Source organism: Rattus norvegicus, chromosome 3 (genome assembly GCF_021556685.1).
Source record: "Rattus norvegicus strain SHRSP/BbbUtx chromosome 3, alternate assembly SHRSP_T2T, whole genome shotgun sequence".
NCBI classification, from domain to species: Eukaryota; Metazoa; Chordata; class Mammalia; order Rodentia; family Muridae; genus Rattus; species Rattus norvegicus.
This window is the reverse complement of record NC_141536.1, coordinates 42,865,928-42,887,379: the sequence shown is the minus strand read 5'-3', so window position 1 is coordinate 42,887,379 and position 21,452 is coordinate 42,865,928. Positions and strand designations below refer to the sequence as shown.

At 42.1% G+C, this 21,452-nt stretch overlaps 1 protein-coding gene across 47 annotated transcripts in view; it reads right to left on the bottom strand.

Annotated features, from left to right (window-relative positions):
• Pkp4 (plakophilin 4) overlaps positions 1-21,452 on the bottom strand; it is a 203,691-nt gene that overhangs the window by 123,525 nt on the left and 58,714 nt on the right. For 27 of the 47 annotated variants that reach the window (XM_087650747.1, XM_087650650.1, XM_087650664.1 and 24 more), the window contains 1 exon segment: positions 13,133-13,269. The exons of 10 other annotated variants lie outside the window; for them this stretch is intronic. Coding sequence is in view for 14 of the 37 variants with exons in the window: in XM_087650650.1 (XP_087506776.1) it covers positions 13,133-13,264 (132 nt within the window). In the remaining 23 variants the exon portion in view is untranslated. 47 annotated transcript variants of the gene reach the window in all.

Below are 21,452 nucleotides of genomic sequence, written 5' to 3'. Positions count from 1 at the left end.
TAACTTGGTGCTTCCTACATTGCCTGAGTGATGCTCACCGTAATTAAAAAACATTAGTTAATTGTGAATGGTAACCACAGCAGAGCTGGGTGTGGTGTTGGATACAACTTAGTAAGACTCAAAAGCCAAATTTAAAAAAAAAAAAAAAGAACATAGTGAAAGGCTATAATGTCAATACTCGGTAAGACAAACAGCCAAGGGATTGTGTTCAGTTTGGTATTGCTTTTATTCCTAATGTCTTTTCTTCTGCTGAACAAGGTCTTACTACAACATCAGTTAGGTCTCACAAGGCCTAGAACTTGTGACCCTTATGCCTTTGCCTCTCCAGTTCAGGGATTACAAGTCTGTGCCACCACCACCACAGGCTATAAAGAGTTTTCTTCCTTCCACTGGCTTTCAAGACTGGCTGTACAGACAGGGGATTCCTGAGCACACACCACTGAGCAGCTGTGGATGTGAGCAAACCAGTCTGTAAGACATGCCAGGATCTGTACAGCTCAAGGTAGATTATAACTCCGTCTGTGGCAGGACTGTTGCAGCAGGCCACCCAACCTGTGATCTGAACCTACCCCTTGCTTGGAAGAACTCACAGAATTAATGGCTTCTTAGAAAGCCTGCAGAACGCTGGATGCACTGGCGTTTCAGGTGAGGGGTTCTAGGGCAGGCTTAGACAAAGGAAGCAGGGATCACCTTAACTCAAAGACAAGATTGGGAGACTGGGATGAAAGCTCTCTCATAGACAGAGACGAAAACAAACCTAAAGCTCAGCAGGAATAAACGAGAGCAGGGAGGAGGTCGCTCTGCTCTGCTCCAGCAGTTTTAGGAACAATCACATTTGGGCATCATTGAGTTTAATGATAACACACACTGAGTTGATCATGAACGTCCCCAATGAACGACAAAACATCAGTGTTCATAAATAAACACCAGTAAATGTGACAGCTCTACTCCTGAATGGTGACTTGACTACTGATAAATACCCAGCACCTGACTAGTATTCACACAGGGGATGTGAGTGGAGCTCATGAGCTGGGTAATACTGTTAGCTCCACAGAAAGGATCCAAGCCACGAGAGGCGAGGGGCTTACCCGGACCATGAAGTGGTTTGCAGGAGTCTATGTTAGACTTCATAGATTTCAGGTCTACCTGAAACCAATGTTTGCATTCTCCCTACATACCAAGATGCCCTAAATTCTTCACTAATCCACTAGGAAAGGACAGTGAAACATGATGAGACTTTACTAAGAGGTCAGGACTCTTCAACACTTCATGTGGAAGCCATACTGTAGTACAGATATGCTCTGGGCTTAGTGAAGCCCCTGCAGGCTGAGTGGAGGGCGGTGGGAAGGGCTTGGCTCTTCTGAAACACCAATGAGAATTTTCAGCTTTAGAAAAAGAGCCTTTTTGTTTTGGTTTGGTTTTGGTTCAGTTCTTGGTAGCCTCCTTCTAAGTGAATCTCAGGTAATTAGCTGACATTGCTGTGTGCTGTCAGGGTGCTTGCCTTTCCCACATGCCAATTCTAACCTGGAAGGTGACTCAAACTAAGTGTAGTGGCAGACAGAGCTTTTCAGGAGGGTAAAAAGCTTTACATACAGCTAATGTGGGGAACTTGAAGTACTAGCCGACAGTTAACAGAGCAGCAAACAAGACTGCATGTTTGTGCCCAATATATTCCATTATTGTGCACTTCAAGTTTAAAAGACTCTAGCTAGACCTTTTTCCACAGATAGAACTGTATGAAAAGTAGCTTCATATTTTTGCATAGCGTTAGCCATAAAATAAGACAGTCCTAATTACTACATTTGCCTTCTTCTGGGTAGGGATACATCAAACAGGAAGGCCTGCATCTGCTATGGGAGCTCTGCCGTCTAATAGACCAGTCAGAGTGATTTCACTTGGTTTGGAGTACATCCAGGTTACAGAAGGCAAGACTAGATTAAGGGCATGCGTGATCACAGCAGTGACAAACTCCTGCCTGCTTCGTAAAAGCACCAGTATTTCTTCAGGGGTAGATGTGACTCACGCCATATTTTCAATGAAATAGTGCTGGAAGCATTTAAAAGCTGGAGAATGTAATTCTGGCAGTACCAATACCTCCTGCCTCCAAAGGGAAGTTGTGACATCATTTCAAAATATATTATATTTGTATGCACAGGCTGCTGCGTAGAATGGGCCAATGCCTGTACGAGCTGAAGCCTGGAGTATGGTCCTGGACAAGATCCAGAGACTACCATTTTATTTTAGACCTAGAAGGGATACATGGATTTTGTTTCAGTATTTTGAAACAGGGTCTCTGTAACCAAAGATGGATTCAAATTTATAACAATCTTCCTGCCTCAGTTTCCCTAGTATTAGGATTACAGGCAAGAGCAACCAGAGACAGTAAAAGATTCTCATTTGAATAACTCGTTTAATGTTAACCTCATATAAACTGGTGTCTCCAGCAGTGGGGAGAAGTAAATAAAGTATCACTACAAACCTTCACAAGGGGTGTCTCCAGGTACTTTCTTAACTTTGGTTAGCTCCCTGCTCCATTATTTTGGGGGAAAGAAAGCATCATCCTGGCTTCCTTGACTCTCCTAGGTGGCAAATAATGAGATTAACTTGGTTAATATTGTTGTGTGGATCTTGTTTCAGTCTATTTTCCATCAAACTCAAGCATTTACGACACATACGTACGTGATAAATTCTACACTGCGGACACTATTCCAATCTGTAAAGTACAGTGGAGGGTCCCCTGGGTGATTACCTTAAGGTAAAGTATTAACAAAAGTGAGGTGTCTGACACTTTTCCATATTTCCCTTAATGCTACCTTGTGCACCTTCCTCCATGGGTCAATATATCTGAAAAATCTCTTAATGGAGCTGAGTATTTCCTACAGAAATGTACAAGAGTTGAACCTGCAGAACTGGTTTGCAGTTGATATTCTACAGGTCTTGACCTAGCTGGAGGACATCCTAGCATGAAAATAACCCTCTGGTCCTCCGTGTCTGAAACCCTTCCTGTTGGCCAGACCTGGTGGCCTTGTGTCTGGGTCTCTCTCAATCTGGATACAGATCTTTCTTGAACTGCCCTGGGCTACAGCATGAATATGCCATTGCCACTACCTTCTACATCTCACCCCGTCCCTTTTAGAAGACAGGATCTGATGTAGCCTGGTTGACAGCAAACTCCATATCTAAGCGATGGTGACCTAGAACTTCTGATCCTCTGCCTCTGTTCCCGAGCGCTAGGATTACAGCCGCAGACGGCCACCCAGCTTCTGTACCTGCTTGGCTGCCTAACAGTCATACATTTTCCATTTCTATAACCAAGACAGCCAAGTCTATTAACCACAGGTCACCTGACAAGCTCCCATATCTGTAACCTTTGAGAATTCATCTCTCTTTCCTTTCCTGTCAACCTTAGCCTATAATACCTTTCAATTATTACTTTAATTAAGCCTTTTATTCCTTACCAGCCAAGTTATTTTGTAGCTTTAGAATGTTATAAAAAGCAAAATGCTTTTTGTAATAAATGTAGAAAACATACAAAGAAACCATGCTGAGGCTACACACATGAATATGTATTTCTGAGTAAAACTGATCATTTTTTATTTCAATGTTTCATTTCAAATCCTATTTTTCTCTTATATAATTAAAAATTCTTTATAATGTACTGCCAGTCACATGCATGTGATACAACTCCACCTGTATTGAACAATCAATTTATCACTAATTTTAGGCATTATAAATGCCGTTATGGTTAACATCTTTATGCTAATATTCAATATTTTTTAGATGAAATTCCCTAGAATCAAACTATGACCTAACAGACAAAGCCGTTTTTAAGGTCTTGACTGCAGAGAGAGTGCTCTGCAATAGTTGTGCGCTAACTTTCATGGCACCCATGAGTTCAGTCTCCTGCTCCTGGACTGCACTGTTACCGGCATGCAGGGCACATGCAGTGTCCAAGCTGAACACTATCCCCGTGGTTATTACATATTTCATCTTTCTCATAGAGGTCCACAGCTCTACTAATTCCACTTCCATGACTTCCTCCTTGTCTACCCAGTGCTTTCAGCTCTCCGGCTTTCCAGAACAGGTCTTCAGAAGCTCCATTGCTGCTGAGTCATGGTCTGTCTGTCTGTCCCACCTTACTCATCCTTCTGTCTCACTGAACCCACCACAGAGCTCAATTGTCTTGTTCTGCGTCTGTGGGGTAAGCTCGAACAGTAATCTCAGGTTCCCTACTTACTAAGACTGTAGGTTTTGTGAGTTACTTCGCTGAACGTCACTTCCCTCTTGACTAAATGGTGATTGTGATAAGAGTTATCTGTATAATTAGGTGGTTTTAGTAACAAGCAACAGAAAACACCCTGGCTAATTTAAGGATAAATATAAAAAGATATTGGATTGCTCAGGACTACGCGATTACCAACCAAGTTTAGTAACATGGGCAGTGCATGGAACAAAACGACTCAGTGGCTCTAAAGATCGGTAGAGTTTTACTATATCAACTCAAAATGATAGAACAAAACACGGGTAAAATGGGTGTGGCGACACGCACCTTTAATCCCAGGATTCAGGTGGCAGAGGCAGGCGGATCTCTGTGGAATTCAAAGGCAGCCTGGTCTACATAGTGAGTTCTAGGAAAGCCAGTGCTACAGTCTTCTTGCACACAGCACGGACTCCCACTGGACCCTGACTTCAGACTGCCACACTGGTGTTAAAAGTACTTTCTAAATTTTTCATCTGTCCTTGGCAGTAGTAACAGAACTTCTAATCACAGCAGTGGTGGCAGGAGAGAGAAGAATCAGCCATCTATTCAGAAAGAAGGATACCGTTCACACGGCACAGCTGGCCTGGATGGAGCCCTGCTTTCCCCTCAGCCAGCTCTGGCAGTGATCCCACAGAACCCGCCAAGCCTCCAACTCTTCCCACATCTAGTCAGTGCATTTGAGGGGTCCCCTGGCCTTTGCTCCCCTCACCAACAACCTTCCATAAACATTTTAAGAGGCAATTGAAAGGTTTATCAAGTATTAAGGATTTGTGTTCATAAGAAACAGTATTTAAAATGAGAAATACATCGTCTCACATCACACAATACATTGTAGGTATAAGGTGTGTTGGTGCAGTCGGTGCTGCAGTCCGGCGAGCTTGATCCATGTAAGATCACTCATATGCTTTCCCAGCCCTCAAGATGTCTGCTCAGTCAGCGAACCATGAGGCAACATCAGTAACGACAAAACACTTTCCCACAATAATTTAATAAGAATTAACTTCTCCATTATTCTTTGCAAACTGAAGAAATCAAGATCCTGCAGTTAAGAGCTTATATTATATATTTTTTAAAAAGACTGCCTATGTCTTCTTATTAAAGAACAAGTGGAAATAAATAAATAAATAGCACCAAGCCTTGGAGCAGGCGACATGTGAGGCTGCCATAGTCCAAAATGAAAACGGAAATAGATAAAAAGAATTTTTATTTTAAAACAAGGTAATTTATGGCAATACTTTAAGATGAAAACTCTTTGCTCACATTAGCCACATGAAGGAAAGACACCCAGCAGACAACAATTCAGTAGTACCAAGCAACCACAGAGAATCAGAGCTCTGGGCAGAGATCGGGAGCCCTGGCTGGGAAGGAATGGCTATAGAGAAATCAACAGAAGATGATGCCCTTCCAGGAAGTGATATCCTATGGTGAATGCTTTGCTGATGTAAAACCCAATGAATGAGACCAGGCCTTAAGTTGGCCAATAGGAGTAGAAGGGGAACAAAAGTGAGTTGTGAGGTAGGGATGGGATATATTGAAGGAGGAGCTTTTGATGTTAAGACCCTGTTCCCCAATCAGTTCTTGATTTGTCAGTAAAGAAAGCCAGGGGCCAATTGCTGGGCAGAAGGTACAGGCAGGGCTTCTTGGTTCCAGGAGGAAAAGGCAGACGCAAGGAAAGAGAGAACAGTTTTTTCTGCCAGGTTGTGGAGGAAGGAGAAAGTAGCAACCATGTGAGGTCTCGGGTGGTCATGGATGATTAGAAGGGGCTAGGCAGGGCTAACCACTGAAGTCTAGGGCAGGTGGAGAGACAGAGATATAAATTGGTAAGAGCATGTCCTTCCAGGCAGGAGACTGTGACACCCAGCAACTGTGCTAAGAAGGCAAGTTGTAAAAGGACAAACTAAATGTGTGCTTTATCCGTGGATTCAAGGGAAGCTGGGAAGGGGCTTGTAATAAAAATACCTCCTGGAGAGAAGGAAGCTGGGTGGGAACTGGGAGCGCGGCCCTTCCCAGAGCTAAGGCAGTAATGTAAAATGACACACAATATATTACAAATATATCTGAAAATATTGTAATGAAACTCATTATTATGTATAATTAATATTATAATAAAACATTTAAAACTAATTAGCTTAACCATTGAAATGACCTGAAATATTATATAATCATCTAAAGGAAAGTTTATCTCTCCAAAGCCAAATATTTCAATACTAAATAATCTATCCTACCAATAAAAACTATATGTATATCTGACATACAGTTATTGAAGTAGGATTATAAAAGAAATAACTGTGTAACATGAATGTCTTTACGTTTCAATGAGTCATTTCGGTTTGTTTGCAAGCTGTTTCTGTTATGTGCAAGCCCTAAGCCCTGAAGGTTTGATTCATATATTCAGAGATTCTACAAGTTAAGACACAGATTTATCTTTTAAATTGTTTGAAAAGCCTTTGTTTTGAATATTTTTTCTGTAGGAATGCCTGAAAGAAAATAATTACAACTAAATTACTTTGCTAAGGTACAAGCAGATCTAATCACTCTGGGAAACAATATATTCATAAAACACACACAAACGAAGTAAGACCATATGGAGTCCCTTCTGCAAAGTAATAGAAACGGCAATCCAGAACGTAAGCGTGTGCGCGCGCAGGCGGGCACCTTCAGAGCGCCCATGCTTGCTCTGCCAAAGCTCTACACAGCCTTGGGCCCTACCTGAATGACAAATGGGTTTGCAATTTCCCTGGAAACAATGGGAAAACATCAAACCAGAATAAAATTCAGAGCTGAATGATGCTGTCCACCATCCATCTCACCAGGCCAGCAGTTGCCACTTCAAACTTAGTAGCATAAAGTGTGCCCACATCGGGGGAAGTTATCCCATGCAATCATAATTTAACTCTGAAAAGAAACTCTGAACTGGGTTATCCAACTGAAAAGGAAATTAAAATTTTAAGCATAAAACGTCAGGTTTGGCTACAAATGTTAACAAAGAAAAAGTATTCTATTACTTTCCAATGTAAAGTATTGCTGCTTAAAACACTAAAGTTAAGACCTAAACTGTCCCGCTGACTCCTTCCATGGGGCTCACCAGAAAACAGATCTACAAGCTCAAGTATGAATGCTGTTCTCATCTGCATCCACAGAACACATGGAGTGCCAAACCTGCAGTGCTGACAACCAACTCCAGACTTAGCTCTAGAGTCCAGTGTACTGCTGGGAATTCTTGGATATAAGCCTGATGACGTCACAGGAGCGCTATCACTTCACTTCTCTTCTAAACTTATTTCTATACTATTAAGGAGGAAAAACTACAAAATTTAATCTCTCTTACAAAACACACACGCCTTCCCTTGTACTTTACAGGGGAAAATGTAAGTTAAACAATCTTCACAGCTCCAGGATCTTTTAGTTACCAACAGAAGACAGAGGCCAGTTACGAGTAGGGAAAATAGAAGGCACTGTGGTGAGAATGCAGTGTTTTTCCATAACTACCCTCAACTACGCTTGCTTACAGCGGGAATGGAGCTGTTTCCACATGGGATGGAGTGGGTCAGGGAGGAGTGTTCAGTGTAAATAAACTCAGGCTGCAGGAGCAGGTGCAGAGCAGTGCCATGTTCTGGTTTCAAAGGAATAAAGTAAATATCTGTGCAGGAGTTTCTTGCATTCTGGGCACTCTGCCATACAGGAAGGGCGTGTAATTATTAAAGCTAAGCTAGCTATGTTCAAATGAAGCAATATCATAGGTTAGACTATGGTTGGACTCCAAATTCTTTTGTTTTACTTTCAAATTTTAAGGATCCCTGGTTCTAACTTCAGTCTGATTAACTACTACTTAAATGGATACAGGAACAATAGAGATCTACTTGTAATTTCCACAAAAGTCCAGAACACATTAGCATGAATGATGGACTCTTCCTTGAGAGCTCTACAAACGAGGAACAAACAACAGGAGCACCACACAGGGTACCTAATTAGGAGTGCACCAGAGCAAGAGCCACACACAGCACTTGGATGTGTTAGCAATGTGGTAACATCTACCCTTTCACTCCCATTGTGTGTCAACTGTGTTCACCTCAATCTTAAATCTGGATTTCAAGTTTCTTAATCATTATCAAAAAACAATTCAGAGAGTGTGGCTTATGAGTAGGCAAAAACAAAACATAACAGAACCCTGAAAAGCAGAGCCCCAAGAAAAGTTCAAATCACAATCACACACACACACACACACACACACACACACACACACTTCTACAGAAAATATGCTATCTTGCATCCTATATAGACCTGTGAAATTTATTTGTTAATCCTACCCATGATTGACAATATCGTTTTCATTTTGAAGAACATTTGTAAAACCAATAGATAGTAGTCTATCTGCCATAAACACAGTTTACTCTGCCAATCAATTGGCAATGCTCTGCACATACTCTGCTGCTTACTGTTTCCCTATCCTTTGAAGAGGGCAGGGGCATATGACAGTCGCAGGGAAAGGCACAATGAACAGCCACTGCATGCCAGGTTCCTCTGCGATTGAAAGTGTGCTGCATAATTCCAAAACTGACTCTGTCGTTCCTGTCGGTCTCTGGTTTTCACCTGATGAAGGGCCCATTGAGGGCAGTCCATTTGAACATATTTCTTCATCTAATGGCTGTACACAGTACAATAAGCTAGCTATTCAGAAGCTTAAAGTTTGCCAGAAATCTACATACTATCAAGGATACAAAAACCCTTTCTTGCCTCTTAATTTACTTTGGACTCCTTAGTGAGGAGTTTATCTCTCCTTAGTGAGAGATAAACAGCAGAATCTGCCACAAGATGACCCTGATTGTAGCCATCTGGTGGCTATGACTCAACTGCCATTTTCTGTAACTTCAGATTTAAGTCCAAGGACCTCACTCATTTCTAGAGATTAACCTGTATTTCTCATAGAACAAGTTCCCAAATCAATAAATATCATAGCCCATCCTTTTATTATCTGCACTTAATTGTCTGCTAATTTGGACACATGGAGAAGGAAAGCTGTCAAAATGTCAGCAGACATGAAATAAAATTTATAGTCAACTATGTAGATGGATTTAGTTCCTAGATCAACATGGGTACAGGAAAAGTAAAACTCTCTTCAGAACAGGAAGGCAGAGCTGGGGAAGAAGCTGTTGGAAAGCTGTGAGACTCTTACAGGGTTTCTGTGGATTTGGCTACAGGTCATTGTTTTCACAAGACAGCAAGTCCGTAGCGAGACTATCCAACAGTGCTGAGCTCCTCTTTGGATAATCATTTGTCGCAAGACTGATGTAGTAGGGGGTGCTGGGAGGAGAAACCTGTAACACATGTATAAAACACCACTCTTTCCTTTGGGAGCCAATTATGTGAGCCCAAAGCAGCACGGGATAGTCATGGCTGTGCTACAACGCATGAGGGATCAGGAGAGGGGAGGTTTCAGGCTGGCAGAATACATCTTCATAAAGGAGCCAGCCTTTGATCCTCACCAGAGTGAGGGACTTTCCTGTACATTGCTGTTACGGCTTGAACGGGAATGGCCCCATAGACTCGAGCGTGGCCCACGGGAAATGGTACTATTAGGCAATGTGGCCTTGCTGGAATAGTTGCGGCTTTGTTGGAGAAAGTGGTTCACTAAAGGGTGGTGGGCTTTGAGGTCTCAGAAGCTCAGGCCATGTCCAACGTGGCATTCTCTTCCTGCAGCTCAGAAGCAGAACTCTCAGCTCTTTCTCCAGCACCATGTCTGCCTTCACACCACCATCCTTTCCGCCATGATAATGGACTAAACCTCTGAAACTGTAAGCCAGCCCCAAATAATGCTTGTCTTTATAGGAGTTTCTGTGTCATGGTGTCTCCTCACAGCCACAGAAACCCTAAGACCCTTGCCGACATCTATTGGAGAGCTATCCTTTCATAAAAGCAGAATGTAAATTCCAACTGGTGCCAGGGAGCAGCCATGCAGCTCTGTTGCCAGAGAGGGAAGGTCTTTGTTTTTAGGACACCTGGAAGCCAATCGAGGGTGTTTACCAGATGGGGGCTGTGGAGACTGCTGTGGGCTGTTTGCCTATTCCCTGCTCTGCCCCTTACTGTGACTTGCCCAAGAGGAGGACATGTGAGGTATGTAGTGGCCTTTTCCTCTCAAAATCCAGATGAAGGCTAAAGGTTCTTACTTTACAATTTTTCCACCAAGTGCCACGTTTGAGGCTGTGATAAATCAACAAGTTAGTAAGTTGTGTTTACAGGACCATGTCTCAGAATTGACACACTAAACTCTTTATTTGTGAGGCTACCACGGTGAAAATTTGAAAGCTTAAGACCATTTGTTAAGTAAAATATTAGCAGAACACAAATACCAGGGTTTTGGTCTGCTAACATCAATGTCCAAAAGAGGCTCACGGAATCGTTAAATATACTAAGATTAAAGCCATGAGCTCCTTGGAGCCCTTTATACATAGAGATAATTGATGGTGATGGTGGTGGTGGTGGTATTATCAGCCCTTCCTATGTGCCAAGTACTGCTGTACACATTTTTCATGTGTGAATACTGTCTGTCACTGTCTTTATACCCATTGTATTAGTGAGGGCACTGAAGTACAGAGAGGCTTAAAATAAGCAAAACAGCAAAACCCTCAAAATGACATAGCAAGCAGAGAAACAAAGATAGAAAACAGAACCGTCTACCCAACTTCCTTCTGTGCCCAGCACAAGGCCCTTACTGAGATGTTGCTGCCATCAAACCAGGTCCATCTGTGGAGAACAGCAGGACTGACTTCATCATCCTCAACTAGGACCAGGGCAAAGCAGCAATGCTAAGTGATTCAATGCCTTCTAAGAATGCTGGTCTTCAATGCCCAACATTATCAGCAGTAATCATTTCCCTGGTGTGTAATGTAGGCTAAGAGTGTCGCTCCGATGAGTAGTTTAACACTGATCTCAGAGTTAGAAGGTAACCAGCATTACTTAGTCATGTTTCGCTCTCCTGTGCCCTATCCCATAGGACTGACAACAGAAAGTGGCATATTTCATTAGAGAGTCATGAAGCCTTACTCAAGTATGTGCTGCAGAGTTCGGAGAAATCTTCTGGAAGTTGTACTTAGCTGTTTAAAAAGCAGGCATGTGTCTTAACTCAGAAGACAGAATTCTCTGGGGTGAATGATTGAAATCCTGAGTGCTGAGCACTGACAATCTTGAAAAGAAACTGTACAGAAACTACAAATGTGTATTAATGAACTCAAACTCTTCAGGACATGAAAAGAAATAAAGATAGAGTGTGTCTTCTAAATAACTAAATTATCTGGATGACATATGATGATCCTTTTAATAAGCAGCATGTACTATACTTTGCTGCCTGGAGAAATTGGAATCCTTGCAATATCACACAAAATATTCATTCAAATACAATGTAGCACCAAGGTCAAATTCTAACATAGTCTCAGGCTACCCCAGAATTCCACAGTGGAAACATCACAGCAGGTTTCCCCAGGGACCTCGCTGGCTCTCTAGCGTGAAGGGGTACACGCAGTGTCTCTGCTGCTGTGTTTAGTGTTCATGGCTTTCAGTTTCCAGTCAGTTCTGGGCATTTAGATCAGTTTATCAATGCTTCATCAGAACAGTGTAAGTAAGCACTATGGCACATCACCTTACTGCTCCTTCCGTCAGATTCTGACAGCTACTGGGGGCTCCAGGCAACAGCCATTTCTCCTCACTTAATGGCCCTGGGAGCTACAGTCAGGAGTAAATGGAAGCAGTCTGACATTCCCGACACCTCCTGTCTTAATGTTTTTGTGGCATTGGGGATTGAACTTAGAGTATTGCGCATGGAAAGCAAACACCCTACCTTGAGCTGTAGCAACAGCCTTCAAAATGTTTGTACTGTTTCTGAACTGCCAAATTCAATAAGGAAAATAATCACACTGGTATTTGAGTAATTTCCTAAACTGGTTTTCTTAAAAACTTAGCCTAAAGTCAGGTATAGAGAGATCCTGCTAAGGCAAATGGTGAAGTAATGAGATGCTAACGGTTCCTCCTTCAGTTGTCTCCATTAGTTGTGTGGGCCACAAATGCTGAGTTTGGAAAACACTATCACATTTAGCCTATTTCTCTCAGTATAAAAAATAACCAGTAATAATAAATTAAAAAAAAATAAAAAATAATTAGTACATGACTTGAGCAGAATAACCTTCACGGAGGGCACATGCATTTTTTTGGAGGCAGGAAGAAAACGGTTCCTAGAGGAGACATTTACATGTGCCTTATTAAGCCTTTAAATCTTAAAAATTAAATCTGAGAGCTCCAGTTTCTCTAAGCACTACAGTTAAGACCTAACTTTGAGGGTCACTTGGTTAACAGACAGAGCATCAGTGCTTTAAAGATAAACAAACACGGGGGAGCAAATAGGCACAGTGTGACAAATTTTACAACATTAGCTCACAAAATGAATTACTCGGATTGAGACAAACATACAAATACAGCTTTTACCCCTCCCGTCCATCCACAGAGACAACCCTAATAGCTATGTTAAAATACTAAGAGTATCGACAGTACAGGCCAGAGTCCTGACGGACATTCAGCACTGTGAAACACGCCGTACACAGCTCTGCGCGCATGCACACACTCGGCAATGTGGGCGACAGACACCAAGCACCATCAAGGTTGTCCTTACTTGCAGACGCACAAGTATCCTGCATGTTCCGATTCTGACTGGCAGCTGGAGCAGCTCTACATGCCAGTCATCCCAATGTACTCAGGGATGTAAACACCTTATAATTAGAAAACGTGAAGGCATCAAGGACGTTAGACAGATTGAAAACACATCCAAAGATTAATTTGTAAAGGCATTGAAGAAATGTCATCACAAATGTCAATGAAAGGGTGTACCTGCTCCTTCACGGAAGCTAGAATAGTGGTGGCTGTGGTCTCGGGTTCCATGCCTGGGCCAGTGGAGACAGCTTCCTGGTGGGTCTGTGGTTGCCCCTCCTCCACCAGTGAGGCCTGTTCAGGGGCGGGCATTCCTCCTGCAATCAAGCAGGCAAAGGGTTAACACTGCTTCCTGAGCCTCTCAGGGGCTGGGATTTGCTGCTGAGTCCCACTGTAGATGATTCCTAAGAACTACAGTGGCTGGCTATAGAATGATCATAAGTTTAATAGCAAAATAATACATACTTGATAATATTTAAAAATCATTGTAGAAAAATGACATTAAAAGGGCTGGAGGAGGGCTCTTTAAATGTTTCAATTTTCTAGGAAGTATGTACACAAAAGACATCTACAAACATGAATTGACAGGAAAATACTTTATTGATTGTAGAAGCTTAGACAATAGGTTTAAAAAAGAAATTTGAAACTCAAGAAAAGCTTGAAAATTAACAAATGAAGTCTATGGTTTTGAAAACAAGTTTTGAGCCCTAACAACTTACAACCAGGACCCCCGTGGTGGGACTCTCAGGGCTTAGTTTCTTTCCAGTAATCTGATCACTTGGATCTGCAGCTACAGAACAGGTTCCTAGCGGCAGATGTCTCCTAAGACAACTCTACTGTGTTCACAAGAAGACTTAGTAACCTCACACAGACATTCTACACACTTAGAAAATAGCAAAATGTATAAAATGTGTATTACAAATACTTTAATATAGAAGTATATTGAAAGATGATTTTATCATATTATAAGACTAATGCTTTACATATGTAATTAATGCTTAAGTAATCCCTGTTGAATAAAATATACAAATGACCCCTTTTTGATTTCTCTCACTTCTTGTCATTGGGCAAATGCCACTAAATAAATCCTAGAATGCCAGAAGACTATATCCATTTAAATGTGCTATTATTGCCCTTACACAGAGGCAGCAAACATCGTATTTTTGCCAACATTCTCCACGGTTAATTCTAAATACTACTCCGTACATTTACTTCAGTTTCTAACAAATTAACTTCTATGGTGTTCATGTGTATCCTTTGATTTAGGAATTTTTTTCCATTCCCTTAACTTCCAAACCAGCTGCTCTTCCCCGAACAATACTCTACATAAAAGGGAAGCCTCCCATGCCAAACATTATCTTCCTCTACTCTATCCTGACCTCTGGGTTAGCAGACAGGGGTCTGACTTCTGGGTCTCTGCTAGACATATTCATAGGCACAGGTGATGGGCGTGGGTCTGATGGGAGGTAGCATCTGTGTCTTCCCACGGTCAGGAGACTCTCTCCCACCTGCTCTGAAGGCTGAGCTCTTGGTCTCACAGAGCATAAGCCCTGGGTGGACTCTAATGTACAAGCCAATCTCCTCCTGTAGGACTGGCTTCATTCTTGGATCAAGTGAGTCTAGGATCAAAACCTGGAAGCACTGAGGCAAAGCCTCACATTCTTCACTGATAAAAATGGACACACTAATATTTATACAACACAATTCCGAGGTTTTTACGGCCAGCCATCTTTATCTTTTATAATGTGTTTATTGAGGTGTAAAGCACACTCAAAATACTAGCTGCTGGAGTTCTATTTTTACCAAGTGCTTATCAAAGATAACACCAACGGGTCTACTGATGGAAAAACACTACGCAGCCCAATGAGGCAGTCAAGGCAAGTAGTGGGATGAAAGCATTCTGGCCATTGTGGAGGACAGGAATCACACACCTTAAAATTAACAGATGGTTGGGAAGAGCAAAAATGTTACCATGCAACAGTGAAACAAACAGTGCCAACACCCAAGCGATCTAAATGTCAGGCGTGTAATAACAAACAGCCAATGTGTCAGAAGGAAGGGATGAAGAAAAGTCATCAAGCAAAAGGGAGTCTAGAAGAGGAGCAGAGCATTCACTCTGTTATGCAAAGGACACACTGCGTTTAAAGACAGATACCAAATTCAGTCACTGTATGTCAGGGAGTGCACTGTACTTTATTTACTAATGTTTGTTTTGGTGCGCATAGCCTCCCGGGCTTACTGGAGCATGATGGGCATCCTGAGAGCACAAGGATGCTCACTAACATGCTGGAGGGTGGGAGGAGGTGAGGAGGAAGGCAGTCATAGCTCATCATCTCTCGGATGCGGCAAGCTATGAATCAGAGAAGGCAAAGTCTAAAAGCGGCAAACAGTGACAACACTGAAGTAACAGAGGAGCAAAGAGCACGCTTATGGAGGAAACTGCTACGGTGCAGAAGTAACGGTCACTAGCGGGCTATTTTCTTTCGATTCCTCAATAACCAGGATGCGATGTACAGCTACAGGGTGGAGAGTGGAGACACTGAGCCTTCTCTCTGTACCTATCCTCAAGCACTATAACCCAAAAGGAACCTCACAGTAAGGTGTGTATTTTTGAATCACTTTTACAATCACAGATCCATTAATGAGTTGGAAATAAAGCTAAGTAAAGCTAAACACAAAAGCTGATTCCTCCTTTTGCCAAGTCCAGAGGTAAGCATTCATAATGACTATGGTCACAGAATGCTAATACACTTTCCACTGTGAACACGCAAACGTAAGAAACAGTGCAGCAGCAAGCCGAGTCATCCTCAGTGGGAGCAAGGTCCTAGATCTGAGTGATCACTGAAGACCTGAGAACACTGAACCATTCTAGGGGCTTTCCAAAGAAACATGGAGAATGAAAACATCGTGCCAGGAAAATGGAAGGAGGGAATGCCATGCCTACATTTTTAGAAAAGAGAAGGTAGATTCCTCACATTACAAACAAGACAGAGACAAGATGCTGGGTGTGATTCTTCAAAGAATGTTATGCAAGAATGATTTTGGTGAACTAAGAAGAGGTGCACCAAAGAAGTCACAGTAAGCTTGTCAAATTTCTTTCTTCGGCAGTGTAACCATGGAAATGCAGTGTGTCTCAATTCTAGTGAGGCATGCACAATATTAAAAGTCCCTTATGGTACTATAATTAACATAGAAATGGGGCTGAAACAAGGGCAACTGCTGACTTGAACAATCTATAAATACCTGAATGAAATAAATCAATCTATAGAGGATTCTAATGTTATGCCAGAGTTCTGAACTTGACCTAATACTAACCAAAACCTTCACCAACAATATAGATAATATGGAGGGCATGTTCAAAATCTTCAGTAAGAAGGACAAACAGTGAATTTACCAAATAACAAAACTAGAATACAAGCAAGAGAAGTATTATTCAGTTGCATTAATGAGCTGCCTCTCATGAGATAAAAGCAACAGAATAAGCAAACGCAAGGTCCCACATGACGTCAGCTCAGCAAGCAGCGTTCGGGGCAGATGTGTAGATGCTCTAGGTTCAAGAGTGAGCAGCCCAAAAGCCAAGGGGATCTTAAGCTACATTGATTCGGAATTTAAGAAGATTGGAGGGGGTCTAATGGGCATATGGCTCCCACTCCCCTCCCCTGCTTCAGGCTCCTTGGGACATAAAGGGCTCTGCTGTTACTCCCAGTCATAGGAAGGGTGATGATGAACTGTGTTGGTTTTGCACCTTATAGACTCAAAACTTCATAGACGAAAGAGAGCAGATCTCAGTGAAACAAGGACAAAAAAGAAGTCTAACCCAAGAAAGCTAAGGCCTGTGCAGACAAGCAGATCCTCTGGCCCTCTGAAGGGCTGCTATGGACACACAAGGCTAAAAGCTCTAGGTGACAACCCTGAGAGCTACATTAAACATGTCTTTGTAACAAAAGTGTATGACTCTACTTCTACACTTAGGATCTGAATAGCCATCACATCGCCCAGGAAGATCATTCCTTCTGAACTGTGGTCCAAATATGGGAAACTCAGCAGGAGTGTTGGCTGGAGGTGTTGCAGTAGACGCAGGAAACGAAAACTGACACAGACTGACTTCCACATCCCCAGTTGTTATAAAGCCCCTCATGAATCTTCAGACGCTATCAACTGCGCTACACTTCCTCTTTTAGGAGAAGGTGGAGGCCAGGAAGCCAGGCTTGTGCTGAGGGAACAGCAGCCTGCATCCGGTGCTCTTCTTGTCTCACAGTGCAGTTCTGGGATTCTAGGTGAGCTGCCTCAGGTTCCATTGTTGGACTCTGCCCCTTTGAGCCTCCTACGACATTTGTTGGGAAGCAGATGAGTAATTATGGGTTTTCAAGGTATGATTTAGCAAAGACAAAGAAGATTACTGAGAAGCTGAGGGTTCTGAGTTACATGTGTTTCTGAGGATTCTGTACCCCACACTGAACTGATTAGTGGGCTTTTCTTTGTACTCATATTGGCAGCTCTCATATATTCTAGTGTGATGGGCCGAGGTTTTTCTTTGTAGTTTATAAAACATATAGGCAGTTTATGGCCCTGTAAACATAATTTCATATATGATAGATAAATCACAAAATCATCTCTACTAAATTTTTAAGCTGGGACATTAACTCAATACTAGATGTTTATCTTTATTCTCTTCTAATTGCATTTTAAAAACTTTTAATCCAAATATAAGTATAGTTTTTTTTACCAAACTACTAAAATGGTGGACTCTACAGTCTTTCCTTCTTTTCTGAGATAGAAGTACGGAATATAAAATATATTTTCTGACTTCATTTAGAACACTCAGGAAAACATATTGACAAAAACCAAAATATATTTACTTAAAAGTTCTTAAGATAAAATAATGATGTTTAAGAACAAATTAAGGTAATTTAAGCTAAAAAAACAATGTGAACATTTAAATATGATTCAAATATATAAAGACACTAATGACACAGGTGATAAAAACATTTAAAGTGAAACCAGAATAAGAGATACAGTAAAACTAAGAAAAATCATTAATACTAGACAGTAAGTGAAAGCATCTCTTTGCTTTGTTTATAGTGAAACTGGGGGAACATTGCAGAAGCAAGCCCAGCCCTAGGAAACTGAGAGTGTATCTACTGAGTTGAACATCTTCGGGACCATATGTTATCTATGCTAGAGTCTAAAGTTCTAGACCAACTACTCAGTCACAGTTTTAAAATCCTCGGAAGTAGAGGCAGTATCGAAAGCTGCAAAGTTTAAGAAAGGATTAGAGGAGAAATGCTAACCCTCTAATCACAGCTCACCCTAAAATATGTTCGTATGGTGAGAAACTGTACAGCACGGAGGCACATGCCAAGTAGTGTAGTGATCCTAGAGAAGAGTCTATGCACAGTGAGAGGCTGTGATTTATTTACTTTATGATCAGAAGATCCCTGCAAGATGTTTAAGCAAAGACTCCAATAAGACCTTGCGAAGAGTACTATCTAGATGGCCAATAGCGAAACGCTCAATTCTATTAATAACTAAAGATACAAATTAATAATGCAACATAATGCTATCAATACACAACTTGCACAAGAGCAAAACACTAAATTTCAAACTTTGGCAAAGGTGGAGGCGCGAAGGTAAATATATGCCATTGTTGAACATGTGAGTGAGCCAGCCATTTCCAATACAGTAGGCATCATCTAATGAGAGACCTACATGCACGGCCCGTTCTCTAGTGAGCCCATTCTCAATTAGGGAGACACTCTCTTGTCCCCAAGAAGCTGGACAGATAATCTAGTACTTTTAAAAAGTCATAAATTCCCAATAACCCGTATCAGTAGCCTAAACAATTACATCATGGTATGCGCGTGTGACGCGCTTCACTGAACCTGCAAACCCAACTCTGTAAAACAAAATGCCCTCCCAACTACGGTGCCTACAGGACACAAACTTACCTAGAATACAGAGTAGAAACCCAGTTCTGCAAAATGTAGAGCATGTAAAATAAAACCGCATTTCTCAGAGAATATAGTCATGCACTGATGAGTAGCAAGAGATGATCATCGAGAGCATGACGGCAACAGATGTTTCCCTGGGCACAGAGGGCCTGGAAAGCCATCCGTGGCTAACTTCTCCACTAGTGGCCTGGCTAGAGCACTAATCGCATGGGATGTTCTGGCTTTTAACTGTATTTATTTCCTATGGATTCTCCTGTAGTGGCTTTTTAAAAAGGTTAAATGAAGAAGGTTAAAGACTAATGCTAGAGCTGGCAGTTGGCTCAGTAATTGAAAGTGCAAGCACCTGCTGTGTAAATACAGGGACTGGAGTTCAGACACCGGAACCCAGGCCAACTCCAGGTGAGCATGATGGCCCAACTGCAACTCCAACCTCGGAAGACAGAGCAGAGCTATCCCGGAAGCAGTTAACGCTAGCCAGGGTAGCAACGCTAGCTATGCTGGCAGTGAGCTCTGAATTTATTGAGAGATCATGGCTCAAAGTATAAGGTAGAAAAGTGATAAAGGAAGATTCCTGACATCAGCTTCAGGCTTCCGACATTCTCGTGCACACATTCCCCCCATATATGGAAACACAAAGAGAAAAGACTAACAGAATAGAACTTACCACACTAGGTATGACCATAAACAGAAACACTGAATAAGAGCAAAATTTTAAGCAACACAATAACACTCCTAGATTAACTGCTACATGTATCCATTTTAACTAGTTTAATAAAAAGGAGGCCCATGTCACAAATATTACGCCCTCAAAGCCCTGTACTGCTCAATAACTGTTTCAATTTCAGAAACAGAAACAGTTAGTGACAGAGTGAGCATTGTTCACTCGGCTGTCCAGACACTGGGCTGTGTCCAGTGGGATGGGAGACCAAGCTCCCGTAACAACATGACAGTACTGCACAACTGCCCATAAGGAGTAGGAATTGATCCTGATAAGCATAAGGAGTAGGAATTGATCCTGATAAGCATAAGGAGTAGGAATTGATCCTGATAAGCATAAGGAGTAGGAATTAATCCTGATAAGCATAAGGAGTAGGAATTAATCCTGATAAGCATAAGGAGTAGGAATTGATCCTGATAAGCATAAGGAGTAGGAATTGATCCTGATAAGCACAGTTTACACTGAGCTATTTTCAACTCTTCTTCTCACGAAGAACAAAGAGGAAAGGACACTTCCTTTTGGAAAGCACTACAGGGCTTGGATTTTTTTTCTTTTTTCTTTTTAAAATAAAGGAGCTGGATTCATTGTAGTTTAGAGATGCCATACTGGGGAAGAGAGAGGAAAGGGAACCTTAATAATACCCAATGGTGTCTGGGATTGAAAGTACACAGAGACAAGATGGGGCCATCCACAGATCCTGAGTCCAGTTGAACTCTGGGATGAGTGGACTGAGAGGTGGAGGAGCACAGATTTCCTCTTCTGGCTAACAGCTTGATGAGATAGCAAAGAGGCATTTTCTTTTCTTTTCTTTTTTTCTTTTGTTTTTTAATTTTAAGAAAACTAGTCAGGTCTAGAAATTTCAAAAATGTCACCAGTGTGCCAAAACCTCAGAAAGATACTGGGTTCAGGTCTATGATAAAGCAGCCAGGGGATGCCCTGCCACAGTAGAGACAGGCTGGGCATGTGGTGGGAGCACTGAAGACTGAGGGCCTGGCAGACAGCTGGCCCTGAGGGCAGGGCTTGGAGGGCCAGGAGGAGGGGACATTCAGGGGGGCACCTGCTACAGGAGTGCCCAAGCACTGCCGTACACCAAAGCAGTGAACCGGACAGGAAGCCTCTGCTGCTGCAGCCCAGGAAGAGCAATGTCCCCAAACAGAAGGCAGTGACGAAGGGCAGGCGACATTAATGCTCTCAGTGCTCATTTGTGTGGAGAGAGAGAGAGAGAGAGAGAGAGAGAGAGAGAGAGAGAGAGAGAGAGAGAGAGAGAGAGAGAAGCCAGGGGTGCTGAACAAAATAAAGCTACAAGTTATAACGAAGGAACTCAGGTTAACAGAATGAAGAGCAAAATGTTATCTGAGGGTTGTTCATGAAGAGATCACAAAATTCCAAGAACCCCAGGGATTAGGACAGACCCAAATATTATTTCAGAGGCAAAAAAGAAAAACTAAAACAAGAAGCAAGAATCAGTTTGGCCATAACCAGTTCTCAGTTACGGCAAACCCAAGAAAGCTCACAATTATCAGCAGCTGCTATGCAGGCAACAAGGGGGGGTTCTTCGTGTGTTTTAGAGAAGGCATCACTCTGCCATCCAGGCCAGCTGCAACCTCAAAGTCTAAGCTTTGTTCAAAGGTGAGGAGCTTTGGCAGTGGAGGCCTCTTGCCTCGGCCTCTTAAGTACTGAGATTACATATGTGCACCATTATGCTCTGCTAAAATTATGGCATTTTACAGAATACCAGAACTCAGAACAATCTTTAAAGAGAGTTCTGCCACCAAATCAAATACAATGGAGAAAAATTAAGTGACACAGGATTCAGTAAAACTAAATCTCA